Source organism: Epinephelus fuscoguttatus, linkage group LG2 (genome assembly GCF_011397635.1).
Source record: "Epinephelus fuscoguttatus linkage group LG2, E.fuscoguttatus.final_Chr_v1".
NCBI classification, from domain to species: domain Eukaryota; kingdom Metazoa; phylum Chordata; class Actinopteri; order Perciformes; family Serranidae; genus Epinephelus; species Epinephelus fuscoguttatus.
The window spans coordinates 44,881,947-44,906,065 of record NC_064753.1 but is presented as its reverse complement, the minus strand read 5'-3'; the positions used below and the strand labels follow the sequence as shown (position 1 = coordinate 44,906,065).

The 24,119-nt window shown below is 39.8% G+C and overlaps 1 protein-coding gene and 1 long non-coding RNA gene across 7 annotated transcripts in view; one reads left to right on the top strand and one right to left on the bottom strand.

Moving 5' to 3' along the window:
- Positions 1-24,119, top strand: part of LOC125879898 (APAF1 interacting protein) — a 36,519-nt gene that overhangs the window by 8,684 nt on the left and 3,716 nt on the right. Inside the window, exons 1-6 of one of the 3 annotated variants that reach the window (XM_049562051.1) lie at positions 3,742-3,852; positions 9,722-9,790; positions 14,599-14,699; positions 17,747-17,795; positions 17,908-18,025; positions 20,442-20,577. In XM_049562051.1, coding sequence (XP_049418008.1) covers positions 9,725-9,790; positions 14,599-14,699; positions 17,747-17,795; positions 17,908-18,025; positions 20,442-20,577 — 470 coding nt within the window. In that variant the 5' untranslated portion in view covers positions 3,742-3,852; positions 9,722-9,724. Of the gene's footprint in view, positions 1-3,741; positions 3,853-9,721; positions 9,791-14,598; positions 14,700-17,746; positions 17,796-17,907; positions 18,026-20,441; positions 20,578-24,119 lie in introns of those variants that run through there. The other 2 variants (XM_049562060.1, XM_049562069.1) reach the window with 2 other exon arrangements.
- Positions 20,587-24,119, bottom strand: part of LOC125879995 (uncharacterized) — a 248,571-nt gene continuing 245,038 nt past the window's right edge. For all 4 annotated transcript variants that reach the window (XR_007448001.1, XR_007448005.1, XR_007448003.1 and 1 more), the window contains one exon: positions 20,587-24,052. This is a non-coding gene — a long non-coding RNA (uncharacterized LOC125879995). The remainder of the gene's footprint in view (positions 24,053-24,119) is intronic.

Below are 24,119 nucleotides of genomic sequence, written 5' to 3'. Positions count from 1 at the left end.
CTGCTCACTGGTCTGTATAGTTGAAAGACTGAAACCAATGTTTGGGTGCGTCAGAAGACCTGCCGCAAACTCTCATTGGTAAAGCCGGAGCGATAGGCAGACCAATTGCTTTGGTATCATTTTTTAAGGGGCGGCAGTAGCTCAGTCCATAGGGACTTGGGTTGGGAACCGGAGGGTCGCCTGTTCGAGTCCCTGTCCGGACCAAAATATGGAGCGTGGACTGGTGGCTGGAGAGGTGCCAGTTCACCTCCTGGGCACTGCCGAGGTGTCCCTTGAGCAAGGCACCGAACCCCCCAACCGCTCGGGGCGCCTCACCAAGGGCAGCCCCCTCACTCTGACATCTCTCCACTTTGTGCATGTATAGGTCCTGTTTGTGCATGCGTGTGTCTTTCGGACCTGTGTGTAATTGACAAGCAACAGTGAAAACATTGAATTTCTCCTCGGGGGATTAATAAAGTAAATAAACTTAAACTTAAAACTTAAACTTAGTTAAGCCTTGCCATAATAGCTTATCATAGGGCTTAGGAGGTTATTCACTGAGTGCTGATCCTTTCTCTAGAGCACAAATTTATTCTGTTTATTTGAACCCCTGAATGTCAGACAGTGATTTCCAATGGGAAAGTGACGTTGTTTTATTGTTCTCTTCAGAGCCAGACTCCATTAAGAAAAAACGCAATTTAACATTGCTGAACTTTGGAGCTGCTGGTCTACCGCTGCCTTGATCAGTTAGTTTGTGTGATTGTGTGACTTAATTTTATTTTAAAGCATTTGGATTCATCAAAGTCACACAAAAACGCAAACCAATTAACCACTCAAAGCAGATGTGGACCAGCAGTTCAGCAAGCTAAAATGACTATTTCTTTCAATGGAGTCTGGTACCTTTGACGAGAGCACAGATTGGGAACTGGGGCTGTTGACAGTTTCTTTGTCGAAACAGGCTATCTGATGGAAAGGTAAAGCAGTGAAAATATTCTCAATGTAGCTCTTAAAAGTACTGTTTTTTTTAGGTGGGACTTGATTGGGTGGCTAAAATATGTGTTGTTGCAGAACCCCATCCACTGCACTACATTGCTTAGCTTCTGTGACAAACTCCAGCCTGTTTCTCCACCTCGGGGCATGCCGACTGACATCTATTGTATGTAATACACAAACTATGAATAATGCAACCCCACTTCAAAAAATCAGAACTTTCCCTTTAAAAATCAGCCTTGTACACACAGCAGCTCGTTGAAGGGGTCGAAAATATCTTACTAGGATTAAAGATCGTGGGCCTGCTTCAGCTCCTTTTCTACAACCCTATTCATCCTGTGTTTGTGCCACCAGTCCAGTTGGAGAATATAATGACACTTGAATCTTACTATGATGAGCCCTCTGACGAGAGACAGACCCTCACCAACATCTGCCATGCTAAAGATTGGTCAAAAATGGGAACTTCCACAGAGTACTCTCAGTTATCTTTTCCCACACGCAATAGGAATTAGAGTCTTTTCAACAAGAAAACAAAGCCAAGCTGTGAGGAGGAGTGGCTCGATGGAGCAATTGCAGACCATTCCAGATAGGGATCTTTCAAACCAACAGATACTGTAGCATGTTCAGACTAGATGCGCAAGTTCTTATGAAATAGCACTCTTTAAAATTTATGACTTATTATGAATAAAGCTGCATGGTATTTGCGTTTATGGGTTGCAATGGAGCAGTAAGTTCATGACCAAAGACATGAACAGCATGTTTATATATTTGATTTCTATATGGGCTCACCATCGAGGTGGATTAAGGAAACAAAGGGGAACGGAGGGCTCTATTGTTTACAACATTTAGAACCATTTAGCCCATGTTAATGAGAAATCATGTGAATGTTTATCCAGCATTTCTGCCCTATCTTGCACTGTACCAATGCTATGTATATGCTGTATACCTTAACAGTATGACCTGTATGTTTGTTATACAGATCTTGCCTGTAGGCTATGTGATAATGATCTGTTTAGCTGCACATGCATATTATCTTCATTTACATTTGTAGTCTGCACTGCATTTACACATATTAAGAGCTGCTGACAACTGGGGGAAAATTTCCTCGTGTCTGTCAACATACTTGGCCAAAAATTATTGGCTTATTTGACCATAAAGTTTATTTATGGCTTGATAGATATTGGTATCAATGGACAGAGATGCACTGTGGTGATATGATGTTATTAGGAAATGGGAATTATTAGCCTAACTCTTGTTCAATATGGTGGCTCCTGTGGCTCAGCAGGTAAAGTGGGTCGTCCACTAATTGAAAGATTGGCAGTTAAATCCCTTGAGCACGGAGGATCATTAGGTCATAACACAGGGTACAGAGGTTAAATGTTGAACATTGAGAATAAGGTATCTATAAGACACATTTGACATGCACTCAGAGAAAATGGAACATGCTTATGGAATGGGTGGGTGGTTTTACAGTAAGAGTAAAGATAAAGATCAGATTTAATTAGATTCAGTTTTATTAAGTGGCCTACAACAAACAGTTTAGTATCAAACCAGATGGTACAAACAGTAGCAAAGTGCATATTTAAGATGAATGAATGTCCAGATCGAGGGGATGGTCGGTGATATGTAGCCTGATATGCAACATGTACAAAACAAATGAATGAATGGAAAAAACAAACAAAAACATACACACTGTAGAAAGTAACTAGGCTATCTACATTTATCCAGGTATTGTAGGCCTACCCAGTGGCGTTGTGGTGAGGGGACTGATTACCCAGGGCCCCAATGGGAGGGAGGCCCTAAAAAAGCCAAAAAATTTGGTTTTGTTTTGTTGCTTTTTTTTTATTTTAAAGTAATTGGTGCCATAGCTAGACTTGTAAGACTTAACCTTGTGTAAAAAGCAAACAAACATTGGAAACTCTCTGTCTCCCTCTCCGTCACCGCTTAAAGATGCAAGATGGTTTGTCACGTCTTTCCCAGAGGAAAGGAAATAAAGGGCAAGAAAAAGAACTGACTCTGTAAATAAAATAAAATAAAATGAGTTAAAGAGAACTGACTCTGTAAATAAAATAAAAAACATAAAAATAAAGAGAACTGAATTTGTAAATAAAAAAAAAAATAAAGAGAACTGACTTTGTAAATAAAAAAAAAATAAAGAGAACTGACTTTGTAAATAAAACGAAACAAATATAAGAGAGACATGGATCAGAGAGAAAGGGCGGAGGGCCCACAGAGACTGCATATGGACAGGCCCCAGAATTTGGTGCTACGCCCCTGGACCTACTTGTCAGTTTCAGGCATAGTACTTTACTCAATTATCTTAAATTTTACTTTTAACTCCACTGACCTATTTACCAGATATACTTGTGGGTTCGTTTTCAGGTTGAGATTTTACATACAAAATTCTATAAGAACTGATGCCTGTAAAGCCATCAAAAGCTCAACCTCGACCAACTACAACATTTAAGTGCTGCTTACTGAATATAATAATAACACTGTCACGGCTCATTCTCCACAATAAGTAGCTGCTGTACTGTTTGTCTTACAGTACCATGTGTTACAAATACTTCTGTGCTTTTACTTGAGTAACTTTTTGAATACAGGACTTTTATTTGTAACAGTATTTTAACAGAGTTCCACCACAGATTATGTATCTGTATGAGATGTACAGTATGGATAGAGCTGGTATAAAAAAAGACATTATATTAAAAATACAAATATCCTGAGGCGAAACGTTTCCGAGAGACAAATTTAACAGACACATCCGGCAGTGCATCCTGTTTGCATGTCGCACACTGATGACGTCACGCTAGCAGTTAAATACCAAACGCTAGCTGTTTTAGCTTCGTAAGTTTCACCCACAGACTTCACAACACACGTACGGTAAGAAGTTCTGGTCTTTGCACATGTGTTACTGGTTTTATAAGTTGTGGTTAAACTGCCGTGTTCACGCCGCAACACAGTGAGTTTGCAAACTTAACCTGTTGTCAAAGTAACGGCTGCAGACGAGACACAGCTCTGGCTACTTGATGTTAATGAGGCTCCGTTAGCACACGCTCCACAGAACTCAACTTCAGTTTTATCATCTTTTGTCAGGTAACAATTTAAACTTTTAATGCTACAAAAAACGAGGCAACAGTACTGTTAATAAATGCTGACTGTCCGTTTGGTACGACAGGTTTAACATGCTAGGGAGCGAATGACTTCTCAAACTTAGTGTGAGTACTAAGCTAGCTAAAACTTCTAACTAGCCATATGTTCTCTCTCAGTCAACGACATAAGATATAAACGTTGTATTTCAATTGGGTTATTTAATGTAAGCTACACTGCAAGTCGAAAAAGTCATTGCAAATGCCTGTATGTTTGCCACATGTACCATATGGCAGTTGTAAATGTTGGAGAGTAACTAGTTACATTAAATTCCAGAATAAATATGCATGTAGTCAGTTACTGGGGAAATATGCAATTGAATTATAGTTACTGACCAAAATGTTGGTCATTTCAAAGGAGTTACATCCAAATATATTTTACAGTAACTGTTTGAATGTAGAATATAACATTCATTCTGTTGCTTTGCGCCATGCTGACATGCTATTTTATGACATTTTTCAACGTTATTGTCCAATTAATAACTTTTTTTAAGTAATCCAAACGTAATTAAATGAAATAAGTTATATTACGTTGGTGAAGTGATTAAAATATTTACTTTACTTAGTACATTTTCAACAGGGTAGCTCATAATCTGTAACCTATAGCATTTTTTTTATAAGAAAACATTTTATATAGCACATTTCAGCAACAAAGCAATTCAAAGTGATCTACATGAAACCTCAAAAGCATCGAGACAAGGCGAAGAAGAAACATACTATAAGGGCATTTAAAAGCGGTTCATTAAAGAACTAGAGAATAGAAAATAAAAAGTTTCTCAACATTGGCAGTTGTCTATAAAGGAATAAGATTTACAAATAACAATGTTACGGCTTTAAAAGTTTAATGTTACATGTTTGTAACATTGACTGTTTATTGAACTTGTATATGTGTATCTTACACACACTTAAAGATGCAAGTTGGTTATGTAACATTAAGATTTCATCCTAACCCAGCACCAAGACTACAGCAGGTGATTTCACGTTTAACACACAACCCGAAACCGAGAAAATTGAATTAAATGATAAAAAAATCTGCACACAGTAGTTCAGTCTTTAGTGACACAGGATTGCTTATTTAGCTATTATGCGTGCTGACATGCACAGTATTTCTACAAAAGCTTCAATGGAGTTTGATTTGGCGTCATTGTATTAAACAAGAATTGGGGAAACACCCAGAACAGGTTATGACTAATAAGTGAAAAATGGCTTCACATTAGAGCTGGACTTGGTACAAAACATCTGTGAGGTAGTGTAAACTTTGCTCTCCTAAAGTAAATCACAAAGTGATCGTGTACATTTATAATGAAGTTTGCCTCATCATATTATTGTCTGTAATTGATTTGTATAAGCTGCTACCAGAGAGAGTCAATAAATTAACAAACTAACTGAAACATCTGGCCATATGTTGTACTTCAGTCAAACAACGTGCATACTACAATGGCCACATGGGTTATTTTTCAGAACGGTGCATTTGTTTTTAATTACTTATTATCATTATTATTATTATTATTATTATTATTATTACTATACTAATTACCAGTATGTCTTGTTAAATATCCTGAACACCTGTAATTTATTTTTCCTTTGTTATACCTAAAACAATGCACTCATTGTGACTGCCTATGTGTGCACATGTACCATATGGCATTTGTCTACAAAGGAATAAAATAAACAAACGATAACTAACAAATTTGCCTATTTATTGACCTGAATGCCGCATCTTGGGTCTAATCACAGATGTTGGTTGTACTATATAACATTAAGTTGTCATTCCAACTCAGCACCAAGACTACATCAGGTGATTTCACAGATTAACACACAACTTGAAACAAAGGATCATTTAATGATATGACATGACCTGATGTGGTCTTACTTGGCAGTGAATTTTTTTCATTAGTCAGTCTTTAGTGACACATGCTTACTCATCCCAGCATGATGTGTGCTGACATGTACACAGTATTGTCAGAGCAGTCACATGAGAGTTTAATAGCAGGCTTCCATTGTAGAAAACAAGACGTGCTACTGTAAACACACTCAACAAGTCAAAACCAAAAAACTAAAAAAAAGCTTTTTATCAGAGCAATGCTCCTCGGAGTTGTGATTTGGAAATGTTGATTTTAAAACTTAATATTTTCGACATGAAGAAATGAATGATGAAAGTAACATATCATTCTTTTTCATTAATTTCAAGGGCTGCAACTAACGATTATTTTCATCATCAATTAAATCGGCCTGTCATTTTCTTGATGAATCGTTTGATCTATGAAATGTCAGGAAATGGTGAAAAATGTCTTTCATAGGTTCCTAAAGCCCCAAGGTGACTACTTGGTCATTAAGTAAGATTTAACGTTTTTTCCCCAGGGGCAAGTGGCAACTCATATTGAATAAATAAGTCATAAACTGTGACGTGCAGACTAATAACTTGGCTAACTAAAGCATCTAACCGTATGTTCTCCCTCAGTCAGATGACACCAAAGACAACAGCAGATGGTTTCACTAATAAACACACACTCTGAAACATAGAGCCAACTTAAGTAAGCATAATGACCTGTTGTAGTCCTTCGTTGCAACACAAATTTGCATAGTCTTACTTAAATGACTAAGTGTTGCTTTCATCCAAGTATGTGTGCTGACATGTAAGCTAGTGTTTCCAGAGTAGCTAGAACAGAGATTTTAGCAGGAAACAGGCTTCAGCTGTACAAAACTTCCTCCACAAGTCATGACCAAAAAGTAAAAAGTGGCTTCTCATTAGAGCTGTCTGTATATGTTATATATTATCATTTGTATTATTAAATATTTGTGGTGAAATGCAAACTGTGCTCAATGGAGGTGGATGAATTAGTCATCATATAGGCTTAGTTTTAACTGAATTTGATTTTTAGGGCAACTGAAGCCAACACTTGCTTCAATTATTAATTAATCTGCTTATTATTTTCTCAGTTGATGCTGCGTTCACATGGGAACAGGCACGAGATAGACGGTTGCTGTCATCCACGAAAAAATTTACAGCCAGATGTTACACAGCTCCTTTACACAAGGAGAAAACCGAGGCAATGTCAACAATTAGGCTACTGGACATTACTTGAAAGTTACATAAAATAATTAACACTAAATCATTTTATTTGATATATTTTAATCCATTCTTTAGCCCCTTTTACACTGCCAGATTTTCGGCGAATGTTGGGCCGTTTTCCCGGCAAGCTGCAAGCGTTGACACACAGCCGATTGACGAGTTGATCCAAGGTTCCCAATTTTCTGCCTCGTAGGGTAGTCATATTGGCGGAACCTTTTTGGATTAAAAAGAACGAGGCGCCACAGGAGGGGCTGTTGATGACGCCGCACGTGCGACCCACTGGCAGTGGATAAACAGGAAACAGGTGATAGCAGGAATGAGCAGCTAGTAGCAAGAGGCAAACGCAAACCTGACAGACACTGTAAAGATGAGCTACAAGGGAGACAAAGAATTGCGCGCCTATCTTGTTCTCACAAACGAAGAGGCCATTAAATGTCAAACGATGGGAACGGAGAGGTACAGTCTGACTTATGAGAGAATCGCCGAAGGACTGACCAGCCGTGGCTTCCCTTGGAGTCCGTCACTGTTTACGTCACACGCTGAGCTACGTGTTTTGTTACTTGCTCACGCCACCCATTGCTCCAAAAAAGGCACATTCTGTAAAAGTAGGTAGGCAGCATTTTGCCGCACTCCCCGATTTGTTTTTATACTGCCAATGCTGAAAGAAGACTCACTGGGCTTTCCTGCAAATTTGCACAATTCCTATCTAAAAAGGGCTTTTGTTTCCTGATTCCATGACAACACAGCGTAATAGTTTGGTCTATAAAATGTCAGGTAATAGTGAAAATGCCATTCACAGTTTACCAAAGCCCAAGGTCACTCCTTCAGATTGCTTGTTTTGTCCGATCAGCAGGCCAAGAGCTTAAGAACTGTGCCAATGAAAGATTAAAAGACTTAAAGAAAATACAGTCCAACAAAGACATTAAGTGAATTCAATATACATCCCTTTTTATGTATGCATCAACACTATAAAAATGGCATGAAAAACATCAATTATTTATCTTTTTGTCTTTAATTACCAAATGGATTGTTTCCTTCGTGGCCTGGATTTTCCATTCCACATTAAAATAAAACCATTAACTTACAGGTACAAAAGGACACTCATCATTTTTTTAGAGGCTTTTTAAAAAAAATATGTCACTTTGCTGTGTCGTCAGAACAAAGTTGACGATCAAAAGTAACATTATGCACTGCAAAATTCATCCATCCCTGAGTCTCGCATTCAGCCCTTCAGGCAGTTGGAGCTATCTAGCTTGCAGATATCCATTAACAATAACATTAGCTTATACTCCTCCATTAAACAAGTCAGTGTTTACTGTAAGCTAACACAAGGTAGCTGTCAACATTTACTGAGCATTCTGCCAGTAGGGTGCCTTTGGGTGTTTGTTTCAAGGGATGGATTGTGCTGCAGGAAGCTATACAAACAACAAATGTGACTAAATGTAGAGTCAGTACAAGTGTCCATGCAGCCAGTTAGCCCACAGGAAGTGAGGTTTTGATATCCTGGGAAGGAAGACAACAGAAGGTTTTGCCTTGAACACGCCCTGAAGTAATTCCATTGGCTGCCCTCGAGGATGGATCATCCCAGGATAATAAAACTGTCTCTAAAGTCCTTCTCACTCAAACTGTACTGTTTATCAGTAAACACTGTGTACTGTGAAAACGGTGTTCTGCTGCTCTACTTAACCCATGTCTCAGGGCTGTGCATTTAGTGTTGGTGAGGCCTAGGTTTCTCTGTACTGGACAATAGTGAAAGACAATGCAGCCTACCTTTTCACTTTGTTTTCTGTGTTGTGATTTGATTTCATGTCGCGACGAAAAACAATTAATTTGGTTGTGAAAGACAAAAAACTAAACTGTCTTAATGTTGTGTGTTTTTGTTAAATTTTAAGTAAATGCAAACATAAAAAATACATGACAGTGTGAATGGTATTTCACTTTATGTCCTTGTTTGATTTGTTTTTATTTAGGCATTTTAAATCTTCCATGGTTTGTTTGAACCGACACCATAATCACAACAATATGAAAATCGACCCTGTTACCTCATTTGCCTTTTTCCAACAATCAATTCCACATTTTTATTTTCTCATATTGGTAGAAATCTTGTTAAAAAACGCCATAGCTTTAAGGGCTTCTCCATTGTGTAGTCGTTCGTATAAATAGAAATTCAAATCAATAGTGGCATCTGAGATTTTTTGAGCAGCGCTGCCTATGTGCTCCTCCATCAAAGGAATCCGCGGCTTCTCCCTAACTGACGTGTGGGAGGAGAAGGAAGGAGAGGAATTAGTGAGAACTGTAAATCAGTTCTCACTAATTCACCCCTGTGTTATCTCAACACTATCTAATTTCAGTGGAGAATGAATCAGAATAAGGAAGTAAGACGCTGACAGAATGCTGTTTCATTGTGACCTAAGAGCACTAAGTCTGTCCCACATGACACTAAGATCAATGTTACTGCAACCATTTCCCTTATGTCTTCTCTTGGCATTGTGAATTGTCTCTAAATGTGGTCAATGGCTTTCTCTCGCAGGAGATGTCGTCTTTGTGTGGCACCAGCAACGGCTGCCAAGATGCGGGTCAAGAGGCCACAGAGAAACAGGTAAGCATAAAATGGCTGATAAATACTTTGAAATGCATTCGTATGAAATGTTGCTATAGAAACACACCTGAACTTACTTGGCAGGAGTCAAACTGCAGCATATATTATGGTTTTTAACTCACTTTTTCAGTAGCAGTAACCACATATGCAGTGATTACACTGAATGATGATGTTAAATCAGATTCAGCTTTATTGTCATTACACAAGTAAGAGAACAAGTACTGAGAAATGAATGAGCTTATATCTAACCAAAGTGCAAAAGCAGTAAAATAGCAACGTGATATATAATATAGACTGTAGAATAAACAGTAAGTGGTAGATATGAATATGCTACACTATCAACAGTTAGCAGGCAAAATGTATAGTGCAGATAAGTGATGATAAATAGAGATTGTGAGAACATGAACAGAATAAACAGCTACAAGTATGATTAATAAGCTGCATACACAGTCAATCAGTTCCGGTAGAGCCAATGGTCTAAATATGAATATGTATAGTGTGGACAGTAGTGTAAACATGTGGGGATATGCGAGTGCATATACAGTATAATGCAGTAGTGTGGCAGTAAATGGATAAGTATGATGCAGCAGCCAGAGGCAGTCATAGTCAAATCAACTGTTAGGTAATACAGGCAGGGGGACAATTTTCAAATGTGGGCTCCTCATCCACACCCCACGGGCAACGGTATCAATTTGTACTTGTAAAGCAGAGGTAGTCATGTTTGTCCTGTGCCGAAAAATGCCGTCCAGTGAATGATTAGAGAAAAGTCAAATCAAACACTTGATTGAGAAAATTAGGTTTTAAGTTATAAAATCAAATCAGGAGTGATCATTTTTTCTTCATTTATTAATTCAATCTTGAGGGCTCCTTCAACCAAATATTGGTTAAATTGTGTGCTGAACTGAAATAGTGAAAAGAAAATATGGCTGTCAACTCTCGTTTTCCAGTTGTACCCAATTTATGCAGTTCCAAGACTGTCTAGGGACCCCAGTATGCAGAGATATCAACCAGTTTGGAAAAAAGGCAATTGTGCCTTTTTACTTCGCCAAAATTTAGTGTAGCTTTGGAGCATTATTTAGCCCTCTTTCCGACAAGATAGCTTAACTCAGTTGGTACCATGGAAGCCTTAGGACCACTAGTTTAATATGACATCTGTGTCTTCACTGTAGCTTTAAAACTGAGCCCGATACAGCAGGTTTTATTCGCTAAAAATGACTCTACCTCACTCCCCAACTTAAGCTCTGCCAGTCATACCTGCTGCTCCTTCACTTTTATTGCCAGACATTTGGCCACTGCCTCTCTGCTCTCTCCCTTCTGCTGCTCCTTTCGTTTTCTGGTTTCTGGTTTCTGGTTATCATATAAATACATATAACTTACATTGTCAGTGATTTAAGTCAGTAAGTTGTTGTCATTGATCCAATCTAAAGGTCAACCATAGACCTTTTCATGGGCCCCCCTTTGGTTTTGGGCCAGGGTCTTCCGTACCCTTTGACCCCCCCTAACGGCAGGCCTGATCATAGTGCAAATGTTCAGTCACTGGAGGAAGGTGGGTGTGGGGTTTCTGGGTACAAGGGGTTGGGGAAATGTTTAGCGGATGGAGTGGAAACTATCTCAGTAACTGAAGCAAAGTTCAGCCAGGAGACAGGTGAGAGGAAGGCTGAAATCCGTGAGGGCTCAGTCTACAAGTCCAGAGAGTGGACTTGTAGACTGAGCCCTCACGGATTTCAGTTGTACGTAGTGTGACATATTCACTGTCTTTAAAAAAGTCTGCGAGGGCAGAGACTGTGAGCGGCTGATAGACAGCCCTTGAGACTGCTTTACTCGTTGCTGTGGAAACATTCAACTATCGCTGTTATATTAATATATGTCATATAAGTTAATGAACAGTGCCTACTCATCTGTTCCTGCAGATAACACATTATCACGTATAGCCTTTTTGTGACTGAGCACAAATGTATTCAGACAACTGCATACAATGCAACACACATTCAAAAACAGAAGTGTTTGTAAGCAGTACAGGACTATAACTCAATATGTTGGTTATTACTGACATTAGAAGACCTTCTTTTGTTGTGTTTCAGCCAATTTTTTTTTAGTATTAGACTGAGCACCCTGATAGGCCACAAGAGTAAAATGCATTTTCATTCCCTCTACAGCCTATACTGATACATACTTCTGTATCATAATGTGGTTGAAAAGTATTTCTGGCCCACACAATTCAATTAGGATTTTATTAGGCCTAACTATCAATAACTATTTTATACATTCATAAGTTGTTTTTTTGGCAGTTGAGAAAAAAAACACAATGTCAAGTCTGTGTTGCAATGAATTGTGGGTTATTTAATCAGTAACGTCCCCTGAAATCTGCACCCCAAGCAGACCCCTAGAAAGTCCGCTTAAGGCCCCTTGTGGACTGGTTGAATTGTGGACTTGGACAGCCCTCAGCACTCTCAGACTTCCTGGGAACGCCCCCACAAAGTCTGCAAGTCCAGACATTTGGATTCAGCCAGAGAAGTTAGTCCGAGCCTTCTGGCCCTGGAACAAAGAGTCCTGTAGTGCTTCCCAGAGCGAAGGAGGGCAAACAGTCTGTGCCTGGGGTTGGAGGTGTCCCTGATAATGCAGCGTGTCCTCCACAGACATTGCTTGTGCAGGACAGCCTTTGGTGCGAGACAGAGCAGATGCCATACCATACTGTGATGCAGGTGGTAAGGATGCTCGCAGTTGGTGCATTGGTAGAAGTTCACCAGAATCTGAGGAGACGGATAGACATTCTTATGTTGTTTTTTAACCAGGTCACTTAGCCGTGTTCCTTCTGGCAGGGGGACTGCCAATGGAAATTAGCCTTTTGGCTACAGTTGGGTGCATTTACATTTTATTTTTAAAATGTTCATTAATGTACATTGTCCCTCTACAACAAATAAAGATAAATTAAATTAAATTCTTCAGGCTAAAAAGCACAGGGCATATACACATTTTAAACAGGGATACACAATACATATTGGGCCATAAATGATCAGTTGATAATGGGAAATTTATATTCTTATTTCACTTTAGTTGGTCTTTTATCTCAGACATGTGTTAAGGTGTTACATAGCTCTTTTTTTTTTAGGCTTCTTGACAAGTTTCGGCAGAAATTTCCGCGTCACAAGCACCACCAAGTGGCATTTCTGAGGAAGAACAACTAAAGTGATTATTGAAAACTGAAGGCATAATGAACACCATTGAACTATATTCTTATTTATCATTCCAATAATGAAATGAATGGAGCCAATAATCCAAAGCTAGATTGCTTTCATTGACTCAACTGGCATAGCATCTACACTGCCAGTAAACACAGAGAGGAAGAAGAAGAGCAAGCGCAGCATGTTAACTAGAGTCATGAATGTTTGTCGCAGCTGTAGAGGAAGAAAACATGATTGTGCCAGGGGGTCTGATACCTTTCTTATGCTGCCATTACACTGCGGGGTGTGCGACTGTCATCATAAACAGAGAGGGTGGGAGAGCAGCTCCATGAGGGGCTGAGTGAATCAATACGCTGCGTGCAGTGCTATAATAATATCAGATTTTATTGTACTATTTTGAATAGTAAAAAAAAAAAAAATGGAAAACCAAAATTTGGTAGGTCATTGTTGATAAAAATAAATCAATGTATGAGAAACACAAACCCCTTACTTTTTTTATTGAGGAATGCACTTACTTAATTTACTTGTTTATAATACTTGACATGTCTGATTTGACAGACAGAATTCAAGTTTCTCTGTTTCACTGAAGAAGCACTAGCTTAGTTGCCTTGTTAACTCGTCACAAAACACACTAAAGTCAACTTGAAACAAACAAAATAAAACATAAAAACACAGTTGGTTAGTCTTTTCATTCTGACAACAATCACAGACTCTGATTTGGTCAAAACAAACCCTTAATTCAATGAGTTAGATGTGAAAATATGCTGGCGCTACATGCTGTTTTTTCACGCTGTCTGTCTCCCTGCTGTCTCTCTTCCCACTGTCTCTCTCCCCGCTGTCTCTCTCTGCCGGCTGCCCGCTGAGGAGTGGCTCTCACTGGTTCTTTGGAGGCAGACCATTAAATTAGCAAAACAAAAAGACAAAAATCTCCCAAAAACAAATCACTGACGATATGCTCAGCCAATAGCCGATACATTTATCCAATCGGCCAACCCTCATGGCTGGTGTTATGCTGTATATTTTCTTATTGTTAACAAAGACCGAAACCAACAATGCATTAGCCCGTCTCTCAGTTTTTTCTGACTTCCTGAGCCTGTTACTGGCACAGAGCCTCTCGCCCATTAGTCCTGAACTACTGGTTTTGTTAGGGACTGTTTTCAGCTGTGGATTAATCCACATAGGGTGCTCTAGTGAGTATTCACTGCATGTTGGTAATGTGTGTAGAACGGATTCAAAACTACTACAGTGTGTGTTAATGGTATTTTAGAGACTTTTCAGCCAGTGTAATGGTGGGGTCATTGATGTATTTATAGTTTTTGGACAAGAATTAAGCTCTTCTGCACACAAGATCAATCACACTCTGCCTGTACAGACAGTGCTTGTTAGTAGAATACATTTTTTTCATGGCATTTGTTTACAATATGAATCATCTAAAATATCACCAACCATTTCCTTGATAATGTATGCATTGGTTATACTAAATAACAGCTACATAATCAACATTAAAAGAACAGTGCTTATACATTTAACCACATGCATTTAGTATTTAATGTCTTTATTCAAACTGAATTAGATTGTTAAACTTGAGCTATGATAACATGGTTGACAGCTTTGTGTCTGTGACAGGAGAAGGAGCACCCTCGCGTACTCATCCCAGAGTTATGCCGACTCTTCTACCAGCTTGGATGGGTGACAGGGACGGGCGGAGGGATCAGTCTGAAACGAGGGTTCGTATGTAAATTAATGTCTTGCAGAATATTGCGAAGGTTCAGAAATGACTCACCTTCATTTAACTTTTCTGTTTGCATGTATTTGACAATCGTGCCAAAAAAGTAAATTCTTTTGTGGAGATTTCTTTTTTTTAATAACATTTATGTGCTGACAAAAGTGCAGCGAGGCTGATGTGAGGTCAGTTATATCGGTTTTGACAGTGTGTGCAAATCTAGGGTGAAGACAGAAGGCCACAGTTTTGCCATAATGAAACAGAATTCAAACTGAAGGCTTTGACAGGTTATTACAAGCATCTTTGAACTGTGTTGTTTTGGACAGCAACTACAAAGAAAGCGCCACCCATCAGCAAATCCCTGCTTGAAACGGGGAATGGCAGACATTTATTTATTAAGCCAACAGGGGAACTTGATGAAACCTCAGATGAAACCAAATAAGATTTACTGACTGCCGCCGCTCCATGTATGGTGGTATTTCATTCAGATAGAAAAACATTGTAACTCTAAAATGATCCACAGGAGAATTTCCTTTCATCTTGTTAAAATATTATACCTTTTAGATTTCTATAGAAAATAAGCTTCACTGCAATACTTCAGCTCTGCAGAGTATTATTCCTCCAAATGGCTGTTTTTGCTGTAGTGATGACTATTCTCTAGTTGAGAGTTTTTTATGGAGTTAAAAAAGAAATAGGAGACATGTGAAGTCTCAATCTGTGGCCCCAACATCAGTTACATGGTCAAATAAATGAGAATTATTTAGTTTTTTTTAATAAATCATAGCTGTTTGTACACTGTTGGTGCTTTAAAGATTCAGTGTGTAGGAATTAGGGGGATATATTGGCAAAATGGAATATAATGCAAGCATACTTTCTTTAGTGTATAATAAGATTTGTGTTTTCATTACTTTAGAATAAGCAGTTTATTTCTACATAGGGAGCAGGTCCTTGTCCATGGAGTCTGCCATGTTGCACCACCATGTTTTTACAGTAGCCCAGACAAACCAGCCATTCGTGGTTTTGTACCAGCCACTGTAGTTAGCAGCCCCTCCACCATGAAAGCGTAGGAAAAGCACCTTTTCCTTTAGTCAGTGTTTTTACTGGTTTAAATCACTGTGTCCGTTGGTTTTGAGAGTGAAGGCTAGTTCACATTACACGATTTTCACCCCGCAAAATGCATCACGGAGACTATCGTAATCTTTTCAGTGTTCATACCTGGCGACGTGTGTTTCTGTCATCGGGAGTCTCGCCAACGGCATTACGACCTGTGTTTGCACACCAAAAGATTTCTCCACCGAGCCCTTGCCAACAGAGCCCCAGATAAGCCCCAGACGTCACCAAACTTGGAGACGAAACATCGTAAAGGCATGGATATTCTCCCCAGTGTTGAATCAGATCTGCCTCCAGGGCCTGGGTCCTCACATTTCTTCCGTCCTCCTGCGTGCTGACATGGGACGTATCCCGCCTCTCATTGGCTGATGCTCTTTGTCAGTCGTGTCAGACTTCTCCAGTTTTCTAGCCAGATATCCAGTCCCAGTTACAGACATGAGAACTCGTCTTGGCAAACTATCTGCTGACTCACCTCTGACCCAAGGTGGCTCTCAAGATCCTCTGTGACGTCAAAATTGCAGTGAAAATTGTGTAATGTGAACTAGCCTTAAGAGACCCCTGCGGATAATTCGGCACCCGGGTGAAACTCTCCTGAATGTCTAGATCTTAAGTTATCAGAGGAAAAAGGTGAGCACACGTTAGCAGGTGTTAGGCTTGCAACCTGTTTCTGATGTGCCAAACAGCACCTGAGAAACACAGATATACAACGTGAATCTGGTTTAGTCAGTGTTTTTTACCTGTTTTAATCACTGGGTGTGTTCGTTTTGGACAGTTAGGGTGTTTTCACACTTGGTCCTTTTCAGCCCTCTAAACAGACTCAGAGCGGTGACTCAGAATTTTTTGGATATGTTTGAACACTCCAAGAGAATTTAGACCCCTCTGAAGGTTCGCTTTGCTTTTTGCCATTGTATTCAGCCCTCTAGATCACATGCTATTACACTGGGACGCATGAAAAAGCAGTCACGCTTGCAAGGACGCAGGATGAGGAATAGTTTGGTTCATGGAAGATACTGCACGTCTCCAGATGTGGAATGTTGGATAGATCAAATGACAACAGTCTACAGCACAGAAACACTGAGGTTTTCCTCCAATTTTAAGTTCAAAAAAGGACTATAATGTGAAAACACCCTCAAAGACCTCTGCAGATAATTTGACTCACAGTTAAAACCTTTTGAACAATTAAAACCGAAGGAAATCCAACCTGAAGAAGTTTCAGCTGGATCAATCTGCAGTCCTTACTGCTAGATTCTGCTAAATCCCAGTAAATCTTACACACTGTTCCTGTAAGTTTTCTTCCAGGAACCTAAAAGCTGCTTTATTAAAATAAAGCCTTGTAATATTTACAAAAGATATTGGATGAAAATATGTAGTACATGTATTCCAAATGCAAACTAAATAGACAGTAGTGTTGTCCTTTTTATATTCTGCGAGGGCCGCTCTGAATTTAAAGTTCTGAAGCTCTTTTTTTCCACTGTTGCTTTGGTTTGACTCAGAAATGACTCAGAGCCTGAGGAGGCCTCGCCGAACCTTGCACAAAAAAAAAAAATCAATAGGCTTCTCCTTTATCTGCTGTGTTTGGTGCTATATAAAGAGTACAATAGCTTCATCTTCTGCATGCTACTGGCTCTCAATATTTATTTTGAGGGGATCAAATGAGGCTGTAAATTCAACTCTGAGAATCAGTTGATTTCTTCTCTTTATCTCGAGCCTTTTTTTTCTTTTGTTCTTTTGGTCTAAGCAATAGAAAGAAAATAATTCCAACAATGACTCATTTCTTGGTTAGGGAAATGCGATGTGTTGACACATCACATAGTCATTAAAACGTTATTTACATTTCATGTTTGCAGTTCAAAGGGCACCCCAAGTAAATGGACAAAAAATACTTTATTTTCCATGCCCTTTTCCTTGATATTAATACATACCATGTTTGTTGTGTCACAGAGAGCAGATTTACATTGCACCATCAGGCGTCCAGAAAGAGAGAATACAGGTGAGCAGGTTTTAACCACAGTGTCAGATATTGTTCTGCTTGAGTTCTGATTGAGCAGTATTCAGATAAGGATTAGTGTGTTAATACTTGCTGTAATGTTTGTGTCACTCAGCCAGAAGACATGTTTGTGTGTGACGTGGAAGAGAAGGACATCAGTTGTCCACCTGCCTGGAAGAAGTTAAAGAAGAGCCAGTGTACACCGCTGTTTATGAATGCCTATACCATGAGAGGTGAGTCACTCTCATACTTTCATACACATGCCACCCATACTAAACACCCATTGCAGACATTCAGTGATTGAACTGATCAGTGATCTGAATGCCACCAAAGATTTTTAATTAAGTCAGTGATAGACTTGTTTTGTCTGGACTCACACAGCACAGAGAAAATAATGGGGCAAACATGTTTCTTTTGTGAATGGCTGAATGAGATCAGAAACTTTGGATGACTGTTCTGATTATGTTCATTTAAGGTGGTACACTCTTTTGTTGATAGAAGTGATGTAACAAGTAGCCATGGAAACTAGGCTTGGGCCCTATTATGGTGTATACCAGGGTATTTAGAAATCCTGATCGTATAATTTTCAAAACCAATTTTCAAAACCATCAAAATTGCAGATGCTCCTCTCTCATACAGAGATGCTGTAGTTAGGTTGTATTGTATGTAGTGTACATCATGCACCACCAGAGGTCAGTCTTTCCCAAAAACAGGCAGCTAAGCTGAGAAACATGGGGACTGCAGGTGGTTAAGGAAATGTTACAGGACTGTAAACAGCCATGTCAGAGATAGACTGCAGGGTAAAACAGTATATTTTTAAATCTAACTTTCCAAATGGAGGATTTATTTCTACCAAACCTGGACTAACTAACTAGACGACCAACAAGACCAATTTTATTGTGTTTCTGTTAACAAGGCAGGGAAGTTAGCCTGAGTTGGATGAAAAAAGAGAAACTTGAATTCGGACAATTGCATTCACACAAATATAGCCATTGGAAATTCAGGATACTATGAAAAAAGTGACACAGCCCAAGCCTAATTTCTAATGTGAAAGGAATTAGAAAAACCTGATGTATGTTCCTTAATGTTGTGATTATGTTCACTTAAGCCCCGATCACACAAAGCATAGAGCATTTTGCAGGTTGCAAAACGCGAGGTGCACTGCACTGCCTTCGTTTAAAAAAAAAAAAAAAAAAAAAAAAGCTTGCTGCACCTTTTTGTTGTTGCCAGGCAACCACCCCATCACTTCCTTCCTTGCACTAACCTTCCGGTGTAATCATTATATCATTGGGTTTTTTTTGTTTTGGTTTTTTTTTTTTAATTTTTTTTTTTTTTTTTCCCCCACATTATTTAGTGGCTAGTTTCTAAAATGTTGAGGCGGAGGCGACTTGCTGTAGCTCTGGTTGAGGGTGAGGGGCTGTCAGCAAATAGTTTGTTGGGCACAGGGAAACGGAGATCTGTGTGGGTACATCAGACCCTAAAAAGGAGGGTGGGTCACAGGGAGTACCACCAGTTGGTCCGGGAGCTTCACCCCTATGGTGGCTGTTACCAGGCATATTTCAGGGTGACTCAGACAGCAGGTTGTCAAACTGCCCCCATCGTCAGGCCGTATAGCTCTGGGTATCCAGCAACCGCTACCCCCAGTTTCTCCTCCATTGTTTAACAACTGTAAACTTGTTGTCATGGTAACTACAGAAGGCTCGCCTCTCAAATCATCCGATTGGACAATGGGAAAAAAGATGACGAAAAAGACATGACATGGGGCGGTTTTCTGCTCTGAGTTGAACTTTTCTCAACTCGAGGACTTCCGAGCGCTCTGGCAAAAATGCAAGGCGCCTAGAGCGCAGAAAGGCGACGCGCATCGCAACACAAACAACGCAAGCAAAGAGCTGCCTCCAGCTGCTAAATTTTTGTGTGATCAGGGCGTTAAGGTAGCACACCATTTTGTCATTAGAAGTGATCTAACAAACTAGCCATTGAAACCATTGTAGAATCAGTAATAGACCCCAAATACATTATTTCATATTTCTTTTATTCAACAACTACATTTTATACATATTTAATCTCTACCATATTTTATTCTATAAAAGTGGTTTATGAAATACCTTGAATGTTTTTCCTTGAACAGGTTTACTCTGACGTAAAGGCTGATACGAGTAGGGTTATTTTCTACAAAAATGAAGGTCTTCCATGTGAAAGATGTGGTTTGTAGAAGTATTCCAGTTAGTTTGAAAATACAGGACAAATAACATTTAATAAAAAAGCAAAGTTTCACTCAGAGGATAGTTTTTAAATAAAAGGCATTATGATTAAAGGTCAGCATTTTAATGAAATACCTCACCACAAAATGATGATTCTTGTATCAGTTTCTCTTAATTACTCATCCACTCTATCCTGAAATGCCAGGTGAAAGTTTGTTTAGTTTGCCTTCTCTGCAGATAATGAAGCCTTTAGAAGTAGAACCTATCACTAACACAGTTTAAATTGTGCCAAAGAATTTCAAAGCATGGTGCACCTTGATGTCAGATCATCATCTGTGGGTGGTGGCATGCTTTCTCTTGTCTTGTTACAATTATCATTTTAGAAAGACAATACCAGTAGACAAGACCCAAAAAATAAAAAATCTGCTTTTCCTTTGCTAAAATACAGGGGCACAGGCAGTTATACACACCCACTCCAAGGCTGCTGTCATGGCAACGCTGCTGTATCCTGGCAAAGAGTTCAGGATAACACACCAGGAGATGATCAAGGGGATTCGTAAGGGCACCTCAGGCACCAACTATCGGTATGTAATCAAGCAGCAAGGATTAGTCAAGTCCAAAGAGTTTCTAAGTATTTTCATCTTTCAGTCAAGCAGAGGTTTGTAAAGTCTTGTTTATGAAAGCACTTGTAGCAGAAATCATAGCTGCAAGCTCATTGCGTTTCGGCAAAATTCTCCGTTTTGAATGCAAAATATGGAACCCCCATGATATCTGTAGATCTGCACAGTGTGTTTGCTCCACCTGGTCAAACACATTGCACGAGAGGCAGGACCCTGCTCTACCTCAGGTTTGTGATAAAAGTTTTCAGTTGAACTTGAAATGTTGCTGTTTTAACTGAGCTTCAGTAACTTCACATTGTCCAAAGTGCGCTTAAAAGGAAACTACAACCTCAAATTCTGCTAATTCAGTGTTTCGACAGTCACTGGTAGCACATTTATGGCCCTTTTGAGAGTCACTGCATGGATACCTGTGTTATATCTTGGGCAGTGGCTCTACGAGAGACTATAAGGTGTGTGTCTGTGCTGTTAACCACAGTTAACATCACTGTTTGAAGGCCCTAAATATCTTTGAGTCAAAATGACTGCAGACGGCATTATTGCTTGCTGCGCCAGGTGCTCTGTCCCTGCTTAGCCCTTTGTATCTGCCCTCACAGTGTGCTGGTGTTGGACTGTGGGTCACTGCTGCTGCTCGCTGTATGTGCTATTTCCAATTTATATTATTGTGGTGTGTTTATGCATGAATACAGTCCATCTGATCCTCGTTTTGTTTTTCGCAGTTTCATCAGTACTACAAATGTAACTGTAGCCAGTATCTCACTATCACTATCCTCATTCATATTTTAGGAAGCTACAAATTATATTCAGCCACAACACAAGCCTGAAAAGCTGTAAATCAGATTGGAAGTACAGACAGTTGTTGCATAGAGATGATACACTGTCTCCTCTAGTTGCATTGGTGTGAACTGGCAGGTTTTTAGAATGTCGCAGGTTTCAACTTGTCTCATCATGAATCTTTGGTCTGAACTGGGCTTAATAGATCTCAGTCTTGCCTGTTTAGCAAGGTTTGGGCAGGGCGAGATGATAAGTCTGAACCAAACTTTAAAATCCAATGTTATACATACAGGCAAGCTAATATTGAGCAGAAAAAGTAGATTTTACATACAATATGGATTTTGTTAGAAAAATGTACTGTATTGACATATGGCAACACGCATCTGTGCACAAAAAAAAAAAAAATCAGTGTAGTTCCTTTTAAACTACTTCAGCTTTGTTGTTTGGATTCGACCCTGAAATAAGATCAGAGAAAACTTTTAATCTGCAGGGAAAGTGTTTTGTTGTAGTGTAAAGAAGGAAGAGTGCAAATCAAAACAAATATAAAACAATTTGTCTTATTTGCTGAAACTGTCACCATATTCACATAGCACTAAGTGAGACAGATAAGCTGTGAAAACAATACATATCCAATTACTTTCTCTTTTGTCTTGTAGCACTTCTAATGACATTACTGCATGTGTATGAAAACAACCAATCAGAGCAGGGGAGTCTCTTAACATTTGTCAGTCATATCAATTGCTCCTGTAAACTGCGGTCAAACTGCTAAACTAGGCAGCACTTATCAAATATGAATCATGTTTCTTCATTGCGTATATGTCACTTTAAGTGTTTTCAAAAACATATTTTAGTGTACTGTTGAGCTGTAAAATGAGAAAGATGGTCCGGCCGGTGGGCGGTGCTTGGTTTTTCAGTCGATCATTTCCAACATGGCAGCCAGGTCAAAAACTCTCATTTTACAGCTGAGCAGTGCACAAAAATATGTTTCTGGAAACATCTTAGGTGAGGAATAGGCAATGCAGTAACAGAATCTTGATTCATATTTGATTAGCACTGCCAAGTTTAACAGTTTGACAGCTATGGTAGAGACTCTTTGGCTCTGACTGGTTGTTTTTGGTGTCACAGTAGATTCTAGTGAATGCCAACAGAAGCAATAGGAAGAGAGATTTCTTTCAGAATATAGTGACAGTTACAGTGACAGTTGGGGTGGCAGTAGTTCAGTCCATAGGGACTTGGGTTGGGAACCGGAGGGTCGCCTGTTTGAGTCCCCATCCGGACCAAAATATGGAGCGTGGACTGGTGGCTGGAGAGGTGCCAGTTCACCTCCTGGGCACTGCCGAGGTGCCCTTGAGCAAGGCACCGAGCCCCCCAACTGCTCGGGGCGCCCCACCAAGGGCAGCCCCCTCACTCTGACATCTCTCCACTTTGTGCATGTATAGGTCCTGTTTGTGCATGTGTGTGTCTTTCGGACCTGTGTGTAATTGACAAGCAAGAGTGAAAACATTGAATTTCTCCTCGGGGATTAATAAAGTAAATAAACTTAAACTTAAAAGTTACCAACTGTAGCTTTAGGATTATCAATAAGGTGCAAAACCAAATGTACAAAAAGTCAAGGGTAAGGGTTGTAAAACTAAAAGGTGCAAACCTAAAATATACAAAATGTTGTTAAGGTTGATATGAGGACCACAGATCTGTATGAAAAGTATGCAATATTAAATCTTAGCACAGGGGAGTTTAAATTGTTAATTCAAAATGTTCAGACTGTTGTTCATGTCCATGCTGTTACACATTATGACCCCCCCCAGTCAGAGAGTTGTAATGAATTATCATCCAGAGAGAGATGGTAATCCAGAAAGGAGGAGGGAGATTAAACTGAACAGAGCAGATGTGAAAAGGAGGCTGGAGCCACCTGAGCACCCCATGTGGCTGCTGTCCATCTCTCTGTATGAGGTAGATGAGTTGTACAGTTTGATTGCCACAGGGAGAAGGGATTCCCAGTGATATTCTGTGGTAGGTCGTGGTGGTAGAGATGGTCCTGTGCAGCATGTTGTATAAAAGTTGAGTCACTGTTTATGATGCGCCACATGTGCAGCGTCCTTCTCTCTGACATCACCACCGAAGAATCAAGCTCCATTCCCATGACAGAGCTAGCATCCCTGATGAGCCAAGTGATGTCATTGGCATTGACAGCCCTTCACCCTGCTGCCCCAGCACGTGACAGTAAAGATGATGACACTGACTGCCACACACTGGTAGAACATCCTCAGCAGGGTACTGTGGTCACTGAATGACAGGATGCCTCTGCAGGTGGTCTTCTGCATGTGGACACAGCCTCTGTGTTCTTAGCCCAGTCCAGCTTGTTGTCCAGGTGAACTCCCAGGTACTTGTAATCCTTCATTTCAGTATGGGGGGTGTTTTCTGCCTGCTGAAGTCCACCACCAGCTGCTTTGTCTTGCCTCTGTTGAGCAGCAGGTGGTTCAGCTCACAACACTTAACTAGAGAGTTGCTGATGCAGCCCACAGTTGCAGAGTTGTCAAGGAACTTCTGCAGGTGGTAGAACCTGGAGTTATATCTTAAGTCTGTGGTGTAGAGGATGAACAGAAATTGGTGACAGGACTGTCCCCTGTAGGGCCTCCATGTTGCTCACCACAGTGTCACACACGCAGCCCTGTAGAAATACAAACATGGGTTAGTTGTGCCGTGTTACCATGAATTTTTGAACAAAACTTTTTCCT